Consider the following 17,650-nt stretch of genomic DNA (forward strand, 5'->3'; position numbering starts at 1 on the left):
AGAACGTGCCCCTAAAGGCTGAGACTAGCAAAAGAAGGCTTTTGAAAAAGCCTTTGGGCTGAACCATCCATGATGCCTAAAACTGTCACTTAGGTGGGCAGCTCACTACATTCCAGCTCAAAGCAATAGTCAGTCATATGTACCTCCACCATGGTCTGGTTCCCCCGCAGGGCCAAGAGCATGCAGGGTCCCAGTTTATTTTCAGCCAGGGACAAGAGAAATTTCTTTGTCTTGTAGCAGGAGCCCATGAGGATGTGGACCTGTCAGGACGAACGACATCAGACCATAAAAGTAGATATAGTGGCAGGACAAAAGACTGAACTAAATGAGACATCTCGTATTTCATACAAACACTTTCATACCATGCTAGCAAACAGCTCTCCATCATCGTCGCAAGCTACGCCTCCTGGACTGTAGAGCTGGAACCACCCGTCTTTTCCAGAGCGCACGCTGAGCAAACAGGAGTGGACCTGTGAGAGACAAACACATGCATATACATTCACACTGGCTGAAGCTCAACAAAGCATTGTTTACCAAGTCTACAGGACCAATATTAAGCAAGCATTCGACTGAAACTGTAAGCCTAACAACACCCTTTCTGCAAACAGCAGTTTCCTGTCTCACCTCTTGTCTGGGATCTTCAGCAAACCTCTGAATAACATATTTCAGCTCTCTGTTACAAAAAACAAATAACAGATCTGTTAGATGACAAAACGTAGTAAAAAAAGTAAAAATTCACCGCCCAAAAATTTAAATTTGTTCATCATTTAGTTACTTTCATGTTGTTCCAAACCTATATTAAGAATTTTTTTTTCTGAACAACAGGTCTCTCTTTTCTATGCCATTGCAATTAAAAGGTATTGGAAGTGTTCTTGGAAAAAGAAGCAAAAGTATATTACAAGTACATTAAAATTGGTTAAAATGACTCCTGGCTTTATTTTAAATCTTGTGAAGTCATATGATAGATTTGTGTGTTAAACAGGCTGAAATTTTATTCGATATTCACAGTTTATCTGAACTGAGACTATCAGTTTGGTATGTGAATTAATCATTCAAATCATTTCTGTGCACTGGATGAACCAATTTGACTAAAAAGATTAATTGATTAATTTCACAAAGCTTATCTAACTAATCTACCTAAGTGAGTCAGTGTGAATGTCAACATTTTAAATGAATAATGAAAAAGTTTGTTCCTCAAAAGCTATAATATGGCTTCAGAAGACTTTTGCATAAAACACTTTTGTAGTTTTTGTGATACTCTTCCACACTTGTGTTATTTCATAGAGGTTTAAAAAAAAAAAAAAAAAGAGGGTAAGAAAATGATGACAGAATAAAATTTTTGCAGGAACTGTCACTTTAAAGTTTCATAATGACTCAATTTAAACTCTTAAAGAGACAGTGCACACAAAAATGAAAATTCTGGTATCAGTTATTAATCCTTTTGTCATTCCAAACTTGAAAGACTTACTTTTTTTGATGAACATCAAAGAAGATATTCTGAAAAATAATTTAGCCTATTTTTATTTTTATTTTTTGTCTTTACAATGGACATCAATGGGCTCTAGTTTTTAAAGTTCTTCAAAATATTGTATGCTCCACAGAAGAAAGCTAGTCATACAGGTTTGGAATGACATTAAGGTGAGTAAATGATGATAGAATTTTAATTTCTGGGTCAACTATACCTTTAACCTGACATTTAAGTATCTCTCTAAATGGTTCTATATACACATTAGGGGCAAAAGTGAAGTCACTTACTTTGTGAATTTGGCATGTGCAAGGGCCCTAGAGAGGAGAAAGCAAACAGAGAAAAACATCGACTTGACTTGGGCACTCAAATAAGACAGTGTCGTCATTCCACATAATTACACAAGTTGCTTTCTGAGTCTATATGTAGGCGTGCTTGTCTCAACACGCATATTGATACATTCACAAGTGTTCTGTGTGCATGTCTGGGAGGACTTCATCAAATGTTTTGCATGTGTGCTCTGGGATGCGCTTGGCTGTTGTTAACTTTTTCTAATGAAGGCTGGAAGCTTGGCGTAGCGTACGAACGCAGGTGAGCCCCCCGCCTTTGGCAACCGCAGGGCTCTGCAGAAGACCTGTAATGATCTGTTCTGTCCTGCAGGGCCAATTACAGGAGCCACAGAGGACCCGAGAAGCCTCACCCAATCCCCACAATCCCAATGCAGAGCCCTGCTGCGGCTCGCCCACGTCAGTCTTCTCCCTTCCATGCCAAACCTCAAGAGACCAGCACACCGCACGTACACAGATAGCCCCTGGTATCATTATGTAGGCTACACATCTAAAAAATGTATTAATATTTCTTATATACTACCGTTCAAAACTTTAGAATCGGTATGATTTTTTACAAATGTTTTTGAAAAATCTCTTCTGTTCACCAGAATTCATTTATTTGGTTAAACATAAACCCAAACAATAATATTGTGGAATATAACTAAAATTAAGAAAAATAAAAATGCTATTTTAATACATTTTAAAAGGTAATTTATTCTTGTGATGGCAAGGCTGAATTGTAGCAGTTCCAATCTTCAGTGTCACATCATCCCCTAAACCTAAACCCTTCTAATATGCTGATTTGGTGCTTCAGAAACATTTCTTTTTATTATCAATGTTGAAAAAAGTTGTCCTGCTTAATTCTTTTGTTACAATCAGGATACTTTTTTCAGATTATTTAATGAACAGAAAGTTCAAAAGAACAGCATTTATTTGAAATCAAAATCTTTTTAAACTAAAATCTGTATCAATTAAATATTTAGTATAAAGTGAGGTGTGCGACATTGAGTCACTCCATCTACCGATGATGCTTTTCACTTCGGTTCATGTTTTTGAGTGTCAAATGATGCTTAAATTCAACTTAAAACTGGTATATGTGGATCAAACTGGGTAAAACGCTCTCCTTAGAACTAGTTGACTAATTTAATCCTGTGCAACTGCACTAAACAAGTTAAACCTTAAACAAAATGCTAAATAAACTGAATGGTGTAACTGACATTTCATAATGAGTTAACTGCAGCAGCTGTAATTGTAATGGATTACTTATCACACTGGATTCCATTAGTTTTCGAGGCCATAGTTGATATTTAAAACAGACAGCAAGCAAATGCTCTTACTCTTTTGGGAAGGGGATTGGTTGAAGCAGGCTGGCCAGTGCTGGTCTCCAGTCATCATAGTCTGATCTGTAGAGAGAAAAGGCCAGGAGAGAAATTAGAGATTCTGAGACAGGAAGAGCGATAACTGGAGAAAATAAGAACCTTATGTAAGATCGGCCAGTGAAAGCTGAAACCTCAGAGACTCTGCTGTGATCTGCAACCGGAAGGTTCACAATAGGATCAGGTGAAGGTAAAGCCTAAAAACAGATTCGGTTCAATGAATCTGTTATAAATATGCAGACTGTTTTTAGGTCACTTCTCACTGGCTGAATCTGCTTTTTTATATCCCAAATGGATCATTTATACTCATTGTGGGATGATTACAGTGTTGGAGAATAACTACAATAGATTTTTTCAGTAGCTCTGCTGTTATTAAAATAGCATTGCTTTTCTGTAAGCTAATTATTCCAACACGCAGCAGTGTTACGCAACAAAACGCTGTATTACGCAGCCTTACAATGCACAAACAAACTCTTAAATGCTCTTCTCTTTTATTCTTAAATCAGGTGGTTTCAATAGTTTGTACTGGCAACTTATCACTTAATAGTGTTCCTGGAATTCCCTGAATATATGGTTTTCTTTTTGGTAGAAATATTTGAAATATTTTGGTAAATTAAAGTACAAAAATAGAAATATAATAAACTAAAAAACTATAAAGTTGTAAAGCATTTAATTGAGAGAAATACTCACCCTGTGTGTGTGTGTGTTTTTTAAATATATGTATGCATCTATGTATGTATAGATAGATAGATCCAGTAGCAGAAAGCCATACTCACAGCATCTTAAGGATGAGGGCAAAACATCCCAGCACTCTGTCGGCGTGGGCAGGCAGCTGAATGGACAGGGCGTTGAGCGCGGGGCTGACCAATAGACAGTCGATGAGGTTGGGCTCGCTGTCTCCTTCTGCAGGGGTCTTTCGCAGTGTGTTTGTGGTGTTGTTGTTGCGCTCTAGCTCTACCAGGATCTCACTGGAGTTGACGATAGAAGGTGGTGGTGAGAGGGGCAGGGCCGGAGCTGGGGACAGGGTGGTGGTCGGGGGAGGCGTGGGCGGCTCGGGCCGCAGTAGGCGCAAAGGCATGGGCGGCTTCCTCTCACTTTGCTGCTGACAACCGTTTCGGATTTCCTTGAGACTGGGAGAGTTGTCCCGACTAACAAAAAATGAAAGAGAGAGGACATACTGTTAACCACATTCCACAAATTCAAAATGTTTTTGGTTGTGGAATATATATATAAAATGTTCAATAGTTTTGTTTAGATTTTTATGCTCACCAAGGCTGTATGTATTTGGCTAAAAATACAGTAAAAACTGTAATATTGTGAAAAATTTTAAAACGTGTCAGCTAAATGCATAAATGTAAAAGTTATTATTAGAATTTAAAAGAATGTTATACTTTAAAATGTAATTTTATCCTGTGGAAATGCTGAATTTTCAGCAGCCATTACTCTAGTCTCATATGATCCTTCATAAATCTTTCTAATTAGCTGCTCAAGGAACATTTATTATCAATATTGAAAACGGTTGTGCGGCTTACAAAGAATTTATGTGCAAACAGTGTTTTTTTTCTTTTCATGATTCTGTATAAATAGGAAGTTCAAAATATCAGCATTTAATAAAAAAGTTTTGTACTAAAGCACAAGTTTGTTGCATTTAATCAGTTTAATGCATTCTTGCTGAATAAAAGTATTTGGTTTCATAAAATCTTACTGACTATAGATCTCGTTTTTCTATTTTATTTTATATATTATATAAATTACTATCTAACATATAATTAACCTACCATAACCATTATAATGAATACACAATAATAATAATCTATAAAATAACCTGAGGCTGACAATCAAATTTTCTGAATGGTAAATCCCTCCTTTCATTGTCAATTTGTCTAAAAAAAAACAAAAAAACAACAACAAAAAAAAAAAACACCTTTATAACAATATTGCATTCAAAAAGTTTCAAGGCCTTTCTATGGAAATTGCCATATTTGCATGCAGTCATATACAAAACACCAGCTGGTTCATTTGCTACATAGCCAGATTATTTGAAAGACCTTATTTGACTAAGTAACCATAGGACATCTGATTCTGGTAGGATGGATGACAAATGGAATACATGATGTAAACGCATGGAAATGTGCACCTTTAAAATATCCATGAACTTTAGCTACGGAAATTTGCCAAAAGGCCATTGGAGAGTGAATGAGAGAAGTGATCACAACAAAACTCCAAAAGGGAGCAGTGCAGAGAAGCCTAGGGAGTGAGCTTTGACACGTCTCACTCTCTTGAGGCTTTGTGAATCATGGAAACTTTTGAAAATAGTTCCTTATTCCTCTCAGGTGGCCGTACCCCGGCCCAGATGCTCACAGTGATGACACGCACGGTGTCAGGTGAGACCAAAAATGTCATTACAGCTATGTCACTGTTGTTTGTCACAAAAAAATACTGACTGATTAAAGCAGGTGGAAATTAAAGCATGCATATTTAAGGACAATTTAAGAAAACAGGATATGGAGCAGTGAAGAAACCAAATATGATTCAGAGAAATGTTTTGATCCGAGGTCTCCGGGGTAAACTGCATCTCATGGGGTGGAAAACCAGTGAATCAGACGCACCTGTTGATGAACTCTTCATAGCAAGAGTAGATGGCAGCCAGGCACACCGCCACGAGATTGGGGAGAACCCGAGGATGAGGGCACTGTCCAGTGGGACCGTGCATGCTGAAAACATTTAAGAAAAGGTCAGGTTAGCAAAGTTTCTGCATCCAAACGCATACAGAGTGACAGCTCAAAGAAAACAAAACTGTAACTGTAAGTAAGCGCGGGGTTTGGTCCTAAACAGACCATTAAAATGACACAGCCTGATAGATAAAAGGATATTACAGTTTGTGTACATATGATGGCCTGTTCTTTGTACGTAAGCGAGGTGGAGCCAGGGTGAGGTAACACTGTGTTCGAACCCGCCGCGATGCAATGAGATTCCAAGCTTTTATCGCTCACTACAGTATTGTTGTCCTTACTACATAGCTTCGCTTGCAAAAGGAAAGTGATGTGTGTTTGTATAAGGGAAAAAGAAAAACGTCACTCACCTTTGAATGAACTTCTTGACCACTTCCATGCCAGCGTTAAGCTCATTCAGAGCCAAAATATACTCCTGAGTAAAGAGACGGAGTCTGGGGCATTTCCCAAAGTCCTGGAATGAGAAGTAAACACCAGGAGACTCATTAAATGAGAGTGCGGTGACGTGTGAATGAGAGGACTTCTAAAATAGTGCGCAGACCCACCATGTTGTGTTTGAGGATTCTCTGAACCACAGGAGTGAACACTTCAATCACCACCATCGACCGAGGACGCTCCCTACAGTGCTACAAAAACAACAAAAAATATTAATGATCAAAATCATAACATATAATCCCATTCTTTAAAAAGCACTTGGTAAAGTTATGATATCAGAAAAAAAAACTTTATTAAGATTCTTTGATGAACACAAAGTTCTAAAGAACTGTTTTTATTTGAAATAGAAAAAATCTTCTTGGCAGTGTAGCTGTTTTTGTAGAAAATGTAAATGTAAAAATGGTTTATATACGAAATAACCACGTGATAATGCCATTTTTTTTATCCTAATCAAATTCAAACAATACAAGTGAAAGATACTTCCCATTTGAAATTTTTGTCTTTTAAGTTCAGAAGAGAAATTATATTAAAAGCAGCAATAAAATAGGTATTTATAAATTAAATTTAAATTAAAAAGGTTTACAAAATTGAACTCAATTGTTCCCCTGACAAATAGCCAGAATTGTCACATTTACCTTGCAGAAGAATTCACACAGGTCAGGGGGAGGGTGGTTATTCTCCAGCAGGGGTGCGATGGCCTGCAGACAGATTCAAACCATTAGTCAGTCCCGTACAGACATGAAGAGTCTTGTTGCTTTTCATCTACATTTAACAGACGTGCACAACCTTCAGAGAGCACATCTGTGTGCGCCTGTCCTGTTTCTATGGCAGTCCACTACATTTTCAAGTCAGTTTTATTCTAGAGCAGGTTTCATTGAGCCTTAAAACACATTACATAACTGCCTTTGTTAGCAATGGTGTTTAACCCACTGTTGTGTGAAGGCTATACATGTCTTCATATTTTCTGTTTAAAAAAGGCAGCTTACCACAAATAAAGCTCACTTACCACAATGATGTTCTCATGGTCCTGAGCGCTGAGGTTACTGTTCTGAGAAGGAAATGACACAAAATAATTTGTTGAGAATTCATTGGCCAGTGGTGCCACAGCTACGTGACTCAACAACCAGCAAGCCCAGCTTTTAAAATGTAAATGGACTTCTTGGGAAAGCCGGTGTGACTCAGGGATATAGCCTTTTGACCAAAGGAAAGTGAGCGGTCTGTTTTTAGACTTTTTAAAACCTTCTTTGAATTCAAATACTTGGGTATATGTTGTATTCAAAGACATAATCCACATTTGCAAATCAACGTGGGAATGCAAGCAATTTTTCTCTCTCTGGAAAAGAAGATTTTCGTTGTGTAGCGATGCAATGTAAAAAAAAAAAAAAAAAAAGACTAGACCACAGCAAAATAGACAACCACACGTAACTCTTAACCTGAACACAGACTCAAAATGAAACGTAACGCACCTCAATTCACAAATGACACTCATAACCAGAAATGAAGGCAGAATGCTGCTCGAGTTTTAACATGAAAGATGCCAGCTATGCTTCAGAAAGAAATTGGATGAAAAATAATACACCTGATAAATTTCATGTGGTCAATGAGAAAAGTGACTCATAAATGTATTAAAAATTAATTACTGCCCTAAATTAAGAGCCAAGTTTGTAGAATATTCTATAGAAAAATCTACTCTATTTTAGGAAAAATCATACATTTGACAAACCTGCTGTTCTCAATAAATCTAAAGAGAAAATGATTTATTGTAGCGTTTAGGGTTGAAGTTGCATGATTTGAAGCATCACTGCCCACAGCAAGTGTTACACACCAAATTATGAGCAATAATAAAAGCCTTAGCAAGCACTAATAATGAGCTTTACACTCCTTTCAATAAAAATAACTAATAACTAGTATTCTCAACAATTAGATGGTGTGACGTACCTCAGCAAGCAGGGTGGAGATGATGTGCAGCGGGGCCTGGTGGATGGATTCGTCCTGCAGGGGTGAGGTGAGGGCCATGTCCACCAGGGCCCTGATCTCCTTCAGAACCACATCCCAGCGGCTCGGGTTATTCAGAACCTTGCGGTACTTGTAGATCTTTTTCTGCAGATGAGTCAGATAACCCAGATTGCACACACCTGCCTTTTACCAAAGGTGACCAGCAGTTATGAAACTGACATATATTTTACCACCATAATGCAGCAGTGGTCACATATGATGACAGCTTTTGAACTACATTACAGTGTGAATTACCTCACCAAATCTACCCAGAAATAAGCTGAGCTGACTAGGCTTAGAGATTCAGGGTTTGAAGTTCTTATTTTGTTCCATATTATTACCCTCATGCATGGATATTTTTTCAACCACAGGCACTTTTCTTTAAAGAAAACACTTTTCAGGCTCTCACTAGTTAAATCTGTCTACTATCAATCAACGTCCCATAGTAAATGTTTTTTGCTTTTTTTTGTTAAACAAAAGAACACTTCCACCGCATCTCAAAATATCGAAACTTGCTGACTGGAAACTTGATGCACAAAAAAATGATGCTCGGAAATTTCCTTTTATACACATCACACATCTCGTATTTCTGATCAAGCAGACTCTTCACTGACACAGCTGGCTCCTTGACAGCTAAGTATTACGTTTTAATAACTAGTTATTGGTTTGTAAAGGAAAATGAAGTTACAAATTGTAACAATCATTTCTCACAATAATCCTCAAATAGTTAATAAGCGCTTCATTCTTCTTTCCAAAAATGTTTCAATGTGAAAATAAGCCAATTCGCCTAATATGACTATTTTATTGTGAGATATAAGTGATATTTATTGTTTCCTTCATACATAACATTTCATATTTCATATCAAGCATGATCTTCAGGGACATGACTGTCTCTTTAGTAACCAAGAATGAACTTTTGATAAATCTTTATTGAGGCAAAATTGTTAAAGGTGCTGTATTTAGAATTGACACCGAGTGGTTGAACTAGGTACTGCAGTCCAAATTCTAAATATTGGAGAGGGGTTTTTCTTTTACCAGGCCCCTCCTACTCAGGCTTGACACACATGCAGGGGTGCTGAAATAGAATTACCGTATTTTCCGGACTATAAGTTGCACATTTTTCATAGTTTGGCTGGTCCCGCAACTTGTAGTCAGGTGCGACTTACCAGAATTAATTTGACATGATCCAAAAGAAAACATTACCGCCTCCAGCCGCCAGAGGGCACTCTATGCTGCTCAGTGCTCCTGTAGTCTACCACTGAGCAGCATAGAGCGCCCTCTGGCGGCTGTAGACGGTAATGTTTTCTCTTGGTACTTGATTCTAAATTAAATGCGACTTAACTGACAGTGCGACTTATATATGTTTTTTTCCTCATCATGACGTATTTTTGGACTGATGCGACTTATACTCAGGTGCGACTTATAGTCCGAAAAATACGGTAGGTTAACTGGCGGTGGGCGGGTTTCACAAACCAAAACAGAGACCAACATTCTGGCCTGGAACACACATTTTCAAAGCAGAATAACTGACTGTAGCATTGTTTTTTTTTAGATAAACAAATATGTTAAATTAGCATGTTTCCTAAATATCGGCAAACATATTATAGTATTTTTATGCTTTAGTAGAGTCAAAAACTTACATACAGCACCTTTAATGGTGTAAATGACACCACAAATGAGGTAGTAAATGGTGTAAAATTTTTATAAATCATTAGATACATGAATGTTTCATGAATGTCACATAACAAAAACAAAATGTTTTAATATTAGAAATCAACCCTTGGTACATCAAAGTGCCTGTAGTTGAAGAACCACCCACTCATGCACACTTATAAAATGATACTTTCACTTAAACCATGCAAAATGTCATGACTCTGATGCTTTTTGCAAATCCAGCCTTCCTAGACTTCTGACCTTACCTTCCACTGTATCGAGTGAAACCACTGGTCCCGCAGATAGCTGTTAGCAGCCTGTGAGTGAACACAAACATTCGCAAAACGAGTCAGAGCGTAATCTCACAATGAGTGTCATGAAACCTTGAGGGGGCTGGAGGTACCTGCAGGAGGACTGTCCCTCCAGGGAAGCTCAGCTGGACACAGTATTTGGGGGCGTTGTCCCAGGACAACAGCTGTAGGTCCTCGATAGTGCTGTAAGAGAGAGGGGCCTCCATGTATCCTGTGGGCTACAGAGACAGGAAGAAACACGTTCATATTTGCAGGAAACTGTCTAAGCTTTAACACCTCTCAGGATGAGCGTCATTTACTGCACTGTCATTCTTAATAAAAGCTCTGCAACGTCATGGACTGGCGGTTGGACTATTTATTAATCTGCAATGTGAATAATATAATGATTGCTCTTTGAATGTCACGATACGCCTTCGAAGTTGCATTGAACTCTTGACGTAAATATCTTCGAGCCAGTGTCACCCACATAATGATACTTCAATCAAATTATTTCAAAGGTCAGTGGCAAATAAGGTTGAAGCTGAAATGGTTTGTGTTGCTGGGCACAATGTACAGTCTACATGATCCGTTTTCTATTATCCTTATTTTAATTTAAGTAATAAAATTTATTTATTTTAAACATGGTTAAAGTGATTGGCTAAATCTTTAATTTATTTAAACTTTCTAGTTGTATAGGACTTTCTTCTTTCAGACAAATACAGTCGGAGTTACATTTTTTTTTTTAAATGTATGATGGCAGTGAATGGGGGCTGAGACTTTCAAGTCCAATAAAGTGCATCCATCCATCAAAAAAAGTGCTCCACACAGCTCCACGGGGTTAATAAAAGAAATCAGCAAAGCGATGCATGAAATTATTATTTTTTTTTTTGCATTCTCTACTGTGGTTAGTGTTCGTCACTTTCACATTCATCACTGTATTCACCTACATCCCACGTCATCCGCTGGAACATCATTCTCTTATGAATGCGCATATGTATGACTGTTAGCAGAAGCTAGAGACTGAAGTTTTCAAGTTTAAAGTCAGGTGCATCGGCTGTCAAAGTTCTGTAAGTGATTCCAGCAATATCTTTCTTCAGTGGCATTATTATTATGGTTCTAAGAATTATGACGACTCTAATATCTTTATAGTTACAACTTCTCATCTTGTTTGGTGTGAACGGGCTTCAAGTTTCATGTGGTTCTGCATTTGAGCCGCAGATTTACAGCGAATTTAAGGTTCCCCTTCTTAATAATCTTTAAATGGCTGCAGGAGCTTCTTCATTTTCATTATTTGTCACACATGAGCCTGCTGTAGCACATTTCTTAGTTCCACTCCTGACTGAAGTGTTGGTGGTCACATGACCTTAAATGTCAACAGGCTGTTCCCCATCTCCTTTCCTCTACAATAGCACACTGCAGCTGTTCCTTTATTAGCCCACCCTCCCTCCTCTGCAGCCTGGCAACAGGCTCTTCTGTTATTAGCACCACCCACCCTCGGCTTCTTAGCACAAACAGGCTATTGCTTTATTTGCGCTGCTCTCCCTCTAGACTCAAACCAAACCACAGTTCCTGTATTTGTGTCAGCCGCCCGGTTCAACAGAGCAAACAAGCTGTTCCTTTCTTTGACTCATTCGCTCTTCGTCTCTTGCTCTCTCGCTCTCTCAAACAAACAGCCAGCTCGTCCCCGTTAACCGAATAAAACAGGCCTGTCTTTTATTTACATCCCCCACTCTTAGGTGATAGACACACTGGCTGTTCTGCAGCGGAGGGGGCAGGACGTCGAGAAGGCGGATTTGTCTTTCTTTTCAAGAGACCATGTGATAAGTATCTATTAAATGATATCTCTTTTTTTCAAGTAATCAGTCACGAGTCTGCTAGCAGGCTTGTGTACGTTGGGACACGTGCCACACGTGTGGAGAAAAACATGCCCCGAGGTGGCAGAAACCCAGATAAACAGCTGAAGTCTACTTGTCTCTCATAAAACCAAGCTAAAATATACTACATGACAATGTGACGTGAACTTGTGCTGAGCTGACGTTCCATTTTCTTATCTTGGTGTCTCTCGTTGTCCTTTCCTCTCTCTCTTTTGCTATCTGTCCACTTTTCCACATCTCTATTCCAAGAAGTCCCGTTCAGCCTGTTTTTCATGGTGCAATTCTTCCTTAAGGAGGAGCTCAATAGCTCTCCTCTCAGCATTGCTATGTTGCCATGGAAACAAAGAGATGAAATAGAGACATGTGTTTTTTTTTTTTTTTTTTTTTGTTACCAGGGAGATCCAGATGGAAAACGATGTGGAGAAAAACATCAGTGTGTTCAGGTGGCGTCTCTATAACTGACAAACTGATCTCAGTTAGCTCCTGTTAGCACTGCGACTACTAAACTGCGAGGAACCACAGCCAAGGGCAGATTTCTCAGCCTCTCATATCGTTGTTTGAAGAGCTGAGTGGCGAATACAAGGTAGATATGTATATTAGTGATAGACGGATAAATCAACATCGGGGTGTGAGATGATCATAACAGCAATAATGGTTCCAAATGACAGATTAAAAATGTTCTAAACTGTCCCTTATTTCAGATCCAAAATCTACCGCATTGTTTTCAATGGATAATATAAAACTTCTGCTTTTGTTATTTAATTTGTATTAAGTAATATTATTTTAATCACAGCAAATGAGAAATACTGCAGAAATAATATTGAATTTTATACTTTTTAATACTTATTTTACACAACATTTTCACAGTTTTGAGGCCAGGAAATTGTTTTTTTCTTTCTTTTTTTTTTTAATAAAAGTGTTTTATTATGCTTATCAAGGTTTCATTCGTATGACCAAAAACTGAAACTGTAATACTGTAAACATTATTACAAATTTAAAACAACTATTTTGTATTTTAATATATCTGAAAATGTAATTTAATCCAGTGATTACAAAGCTGAATTCCCAGCAGCCATTACTCCAGTCTTCAGTGTCACACAAAACAAAAATAAATAATTATTTTAATAAATCTAATATGCTGAGTTGGTGCTCAAGAACCATTACTTATTATTAAAATCAATGCTGAAAACAGTTATGCTGCATATTTTATATTTTATGTCTTTTCTGTCACCTTTGACCATTCTTGGTGTATTCATTCATTCATTCATTTTTACTCATCCCAAACTTTTTGAACCGCAATAATATGATAATCATTAATGGCAGAAATCATAGCCTTTTACTGATATATCAGTCTATCACTAAATGAACTGTGAATATATATATATATATATATATATATATATATATATATATATATATATATATATATATATATATATATATATAGCATAACTTTCTTGCTAATTTTCTTTAAAAGGAGCAAAAATTTACTGCATGGGCATGTAAAAACTGTGATAATGTACTCTCTCCCAAAGTAAACATGGATTTTTCCAGTTAAACTCTTCACCCATGATATATTAACAGCAAACCATTGCAGGCCAGGAGAAGGAAGCCAATGCAAGCCAGAAGAAAAAAAAAAAGTCTCCGACCAGGAGAGCCAACTGTAAACTAGAGTTCACTTGGTGATCTACAGTAGTTTCTGTGCATCATTCTGTGCAACACGAAAGCAACAGAGAAGCTAATTTACTGTACAGACAGGTATGACTGCATGCCTATAGACTCTATACAACACTAAATTCCCAAAGACAGCTGGCTTTAATTAACGCATATATCTGTTAATATATACACATCACGTGAATGGCAGTAAGTCATGCAAATCCAACGCACACACTTGCGTACTGAGATGTGGTTTGCACATGTGGTGCTTGGACTTGCATGCAGTTAAAAACAAAAACACATTTCTTGTGAAATCTTGTCCAAAGAAATTCTCAGTATGATGCAATTGACTATGGCATGCAAAGTATAACGCAGCCAAAATAAAGTTCAAGTGAAATATTGGTCTTAAAACCGTTTAAGCAATTCAAATCATCGACCGGTGGAGTTAGCAACCTTCAGATGATGTGGCTATTCTTCATTCGCTCGTAATTCAGCCATATGTCTATCTAGGGACACAGCTAGTTTTTCATTCGGTGGGCTGAATACGCCGAATTTCAGTCTACCGTCATCCATTCATGCGTCAGCCTAACCACAAATTCGATGTCTGAGACGGTTTATGTGACAAAAGGAAATTTGGCTGCGAGTGTCAACGTTACGGATGTGGCAACTTCAGTTCTGTTTCAAAACCTCAACAGCCAGAAGCCGAGCACATTAAAAAGCTCACCCATAATCGACACAACTGATATCATATATCTGATATCATTGGGGAAGTCGTGGCCTAATGGTTAGAGCCTCGGACTCCCAATCGAAGGGTTGTGAGTTCGAGTCTCGGGCTGGATGGAATTGTGGTACAGTTCTCTCTCCACCTTCAATACCACGACTTAGGTGCCCTTGAGCAAGGCATCGAACCCCCAACTGCTCCCCGGGGCGCCGCAGCATAAATGGCTGCCCACTGCTCCGGGTGTGTGCTCACAGTGAGTGTGTGTTCACTGCTCTGTGTGTGTGCATTTCGGATGGGTTAAATGCAGAGCACAAATTCTGAGTATGGGTCACCATACTTGGCTGAATGTCACTTTCACTTCACTTCATATTATGCATCCGTCATTTTAATAACATGCAACGTGAGTTACAACCAAACTCACGGTTTAATCAGAGGTTGTCTGGATTGTATGCACCTATATATGCAATGGAGTCAGAGTGAAATCTACATTTTAGAACCTGTTTTCAAGTGCAGTAAAACTGATTCATGGTCAAAAAATTATTTTTTTTACATTTTTTTTTTTTTTAAAGAAATGAATACGTTTTATTGTGAATTGCTGTACAACCAAAGCACTTTACAATCATGTTACAATCATCCACCACCACCAGTGTTAAGCATCCACCTGGATGATGTGATGGGAGCCACAGAACAACAGGGCCAGTGCACTCACCACACACCAGCAACAGGTGGAGAGGAGAGAGAGTCACAGAGCCAATCAAGTGGAAGGGAATTATTAGGAGGCCATGATTAACATGATTGGTGGCAATTTGGCCAGAAAACCAGGGTTACACCCTTACTCTTTACGAGAATTGCCATGGGATTTTTAATGACCACAGAGTCAGGACCTTAGTTTAACGTCTCATCCAAAAGACGGTGCTTTTTGTCAGTATAGTGTACCCATCACTATACTGGGGCATTATGACCCACACAGACTACAGGTTGAGCACCCCCTGCTGGCCTCACTAATACCTCATCCAGAAGCAACCTAGTTTCCCCAGGACGTCTACCATCCAGGTACTGACCAGACTCAATCCTGCTTAGCTTCAATGGGAAACCAGTCTTGGACTGCTGGATGATATAGCTGTTTGGCCATATAAACAATATTTGTACATAAATATATTTATTCAGCAAGGACACATTAAATAATTTATAAAGTTACAATATATTTTACACACACACACACACACTTGGCTGACTGTATGCATGTATATAATGTAATACATACATACATACATATACATACATACATACATACACATATATATATATATATATATATATATATATATATACATACATACATACATACATACATACATACATACATACATACATACATACATACATATATATATATATATATATATATACACACACACACACACACACGCACAAACTTATTTATTTACTTATGAATGATAGTGGAAACGTGTTGTTTTTAGAGTTGTTCAAGTATTCACAATCCAGAGTTAGAGTCAAAAATGTTGGGAATCCCATTCCAAGATGCTTTTAAACTGCCCCGAAGCTGATCATGTGGACGGCCCCAGACAATGCCCTATACATTACATCTGGCACTCTTAAATGAAAAAAATCCCCAAAATATTTCATCACCATGGCTCCACTGCATGTTCCGGTTGAATATGCATTCCTGCCATTTAACATTTGGTTTTAAGTCCTATATCTATGAAAGGCAATATCAACTAGTTGCATCCATTCATTCAAGCTTAAAGCAACAATAATGAAAAATTGCGACAATATCAAGACACAAACAACCCAGTACATGCAAAACAATTAATCTGAAACCCTGCCAGTGTTTGAAAATCTCATCCTAATGGCTTTTCTGTGCTACAAAAACAAAGCCAGCTCTTACATCTCAATTACAGAGCATATTTGGACGGTAGCCGAGGGGATCTCAGGGAGCCACAGTAGTTTATGTGCCCAGTCATCACCATAGCCCTGTTTGTTTACAGCAGAAAGCCCAACAGTACCGTTAAAATGGTTTGTTATAAGTGTAACCTGTTTTTCCCCCCTGACCTGGTCGTATTTAGCTGAACTCATCACAACCAGACTTTTTCAGCTTTAGTCATCAGTATTGCTCAAAACGTGATGACTCCTCAGACGTGAACCGTTCTGTATTGAGTTGTGTTTGTTAATATCATTTTATATGTACCCAGGTGTTCAGCATCTAACCCAATCACGAAATAGCAAAACACCCACCTAAAACATTTGGGCAGCTCTCACCTTTCTGTGCATTGTTTATACAGAGGACATGTTATGACCTATACGGGTTGTTGTCTCATCTGGTCCTTCATCTAACTAACAGAACTGACTTGAACAGCAACTATAGTCTGCAACACAAACAAAATTGTGCGCTTGAGGGCATCGGCATATGTGCCTTTAGAGGTAGGGCTTTTGATGTCCTTTTAACGAAAGAGGGACAGGAAGTATTTATAATGGCTTGCTGTTACGAAAATAAGATTAAGTCTAAAAGAGCTAATAGAGATGAGGGTGACTCAACGTCTTTCATATCTTCTAGTGAGATCATTTTCCACAGAGCTGACTACACTTATCAAAATATGCTATCAAAATGCCAAATGTTTTGTCTACACTAAGCCCACGAGTTCTTGAGAAAATCGTAAAAAAAAAAAAAAACTAATCTTCAGGGAAAAAAATACATTTTTCGTCGGACAGCCGTCATGTGCTAGAAAGCAAACGAGGTCAAATATTTTGAGCACATACGAGCGAGATAAAGGAATTTCAACCCAAATGACACCCTAGCAAGGTTTGAGCTGGAAAACACACCAGGTGAGGAAACCAAACCATCCAAATCGAACTTCTCATCAACAATAAGGCCTTTATGTTGATATACTGACCTCTTTCTGGAGCATACTGCTTCGATGCACAGTAGAATCACAAACAGGCTAGTCTTTGCCAAAAGAGACCATTAGCCACAGACAACTACCTCCATTAGCTACGGTCAACTGAACACGGGTCACTAGCTAAACATCTATTAGAGACCTTGCAACTGTAGGAGAAAACCAATACTGAGTGACAGGACTGTCAAAGTACTAGACTTTTCCTAACT

General features: G+C 38.1%; 1 protein-coding gene across 2 annotated transcripts in view; it reads right to left on the reverse strand.

Annotated features, from left to right (window-relative positions):
- The window catches only part of LOC127977156 (C-Maf-inducing protein), a 28,124-nt gene that overhangs the window by 7,319 nt on the left and 3,155 nt on the right, over positions 1 to 17,650 (reverse strand). The window contains exons 2-15 of one of the 2 annotated variants that reach the window (XM_052581860.1): positions 10,389 to 10,514; positions 10,252 to 10,302; positions 8,276 to 8,437; positions 7,344 to 7,385; positions 6,973 to 7,035; positions 6,448 to 6,528; positions 6,253 to 6,356; positions 5,780 to 5,884; positions 3,947 to 4,318; positions 3,132 to 3,197; positions 1,756 to 1,782; positions 625 to 673; positions 363 to 470; positions 144 to 260 (exon numbers count right to left, since the gene is read on the reverse strand). In XM_052581860.1, the coding sequence (XP_052437820.1) occupies positions 144 to 260; positions 363 to 470; positions 625 to 673; positions 1,756 to 1,782; positions 3,132 to 3,197; positions 3,947 to 4,318; positions 5,780 to 5,884; positions 6,253 to 6,356; positions 6,448 to 6,528; positions 6,973 to 7,035; positions 7,344 to 7,385; positions 8,276 to 8,437; positions 10,252 to 10,302; positions 10,389 to 10,514 (1,473 nt within the window). Of the gene's footprint in view, positions 1 to 143; positions 261 to 362; positions 471 to 624; positions 674 to 1,755; positions 1,783 to 3,131; positions 3,198 to 3,946; positions 4,319 to 5,779; positions 5,885 to 6,252; positions 6,357 to 6,447; positions 6,529 to 6,972; positions 7,036 to 7,343; positions 7,386 to 8,275; positions 8,477 to 10,251; positions 10,303 to 10,388; positions 10,515 to 17,650 lie in introns of both variants that reach the window. The other variant, XM_052581859.1, reaches the window with a different exon arrangement.

The sequence above is a fragment of the Carassius gibelio genome, chromosome B18, assembly GCF_023724105.1.
Source record: "Carassius gibelio isolate Cgi1373 ecotype wild population from Czech Republic chromosome B18, carGib1.2-hapl.c, whole genome shotgun sequence".
Lineage (NCBI taxonomy): Eukaryota > Metazoa > Chordata > Actinopteri > Cypriniformes > Cyprinidae > Carassius > Carassius gibelio.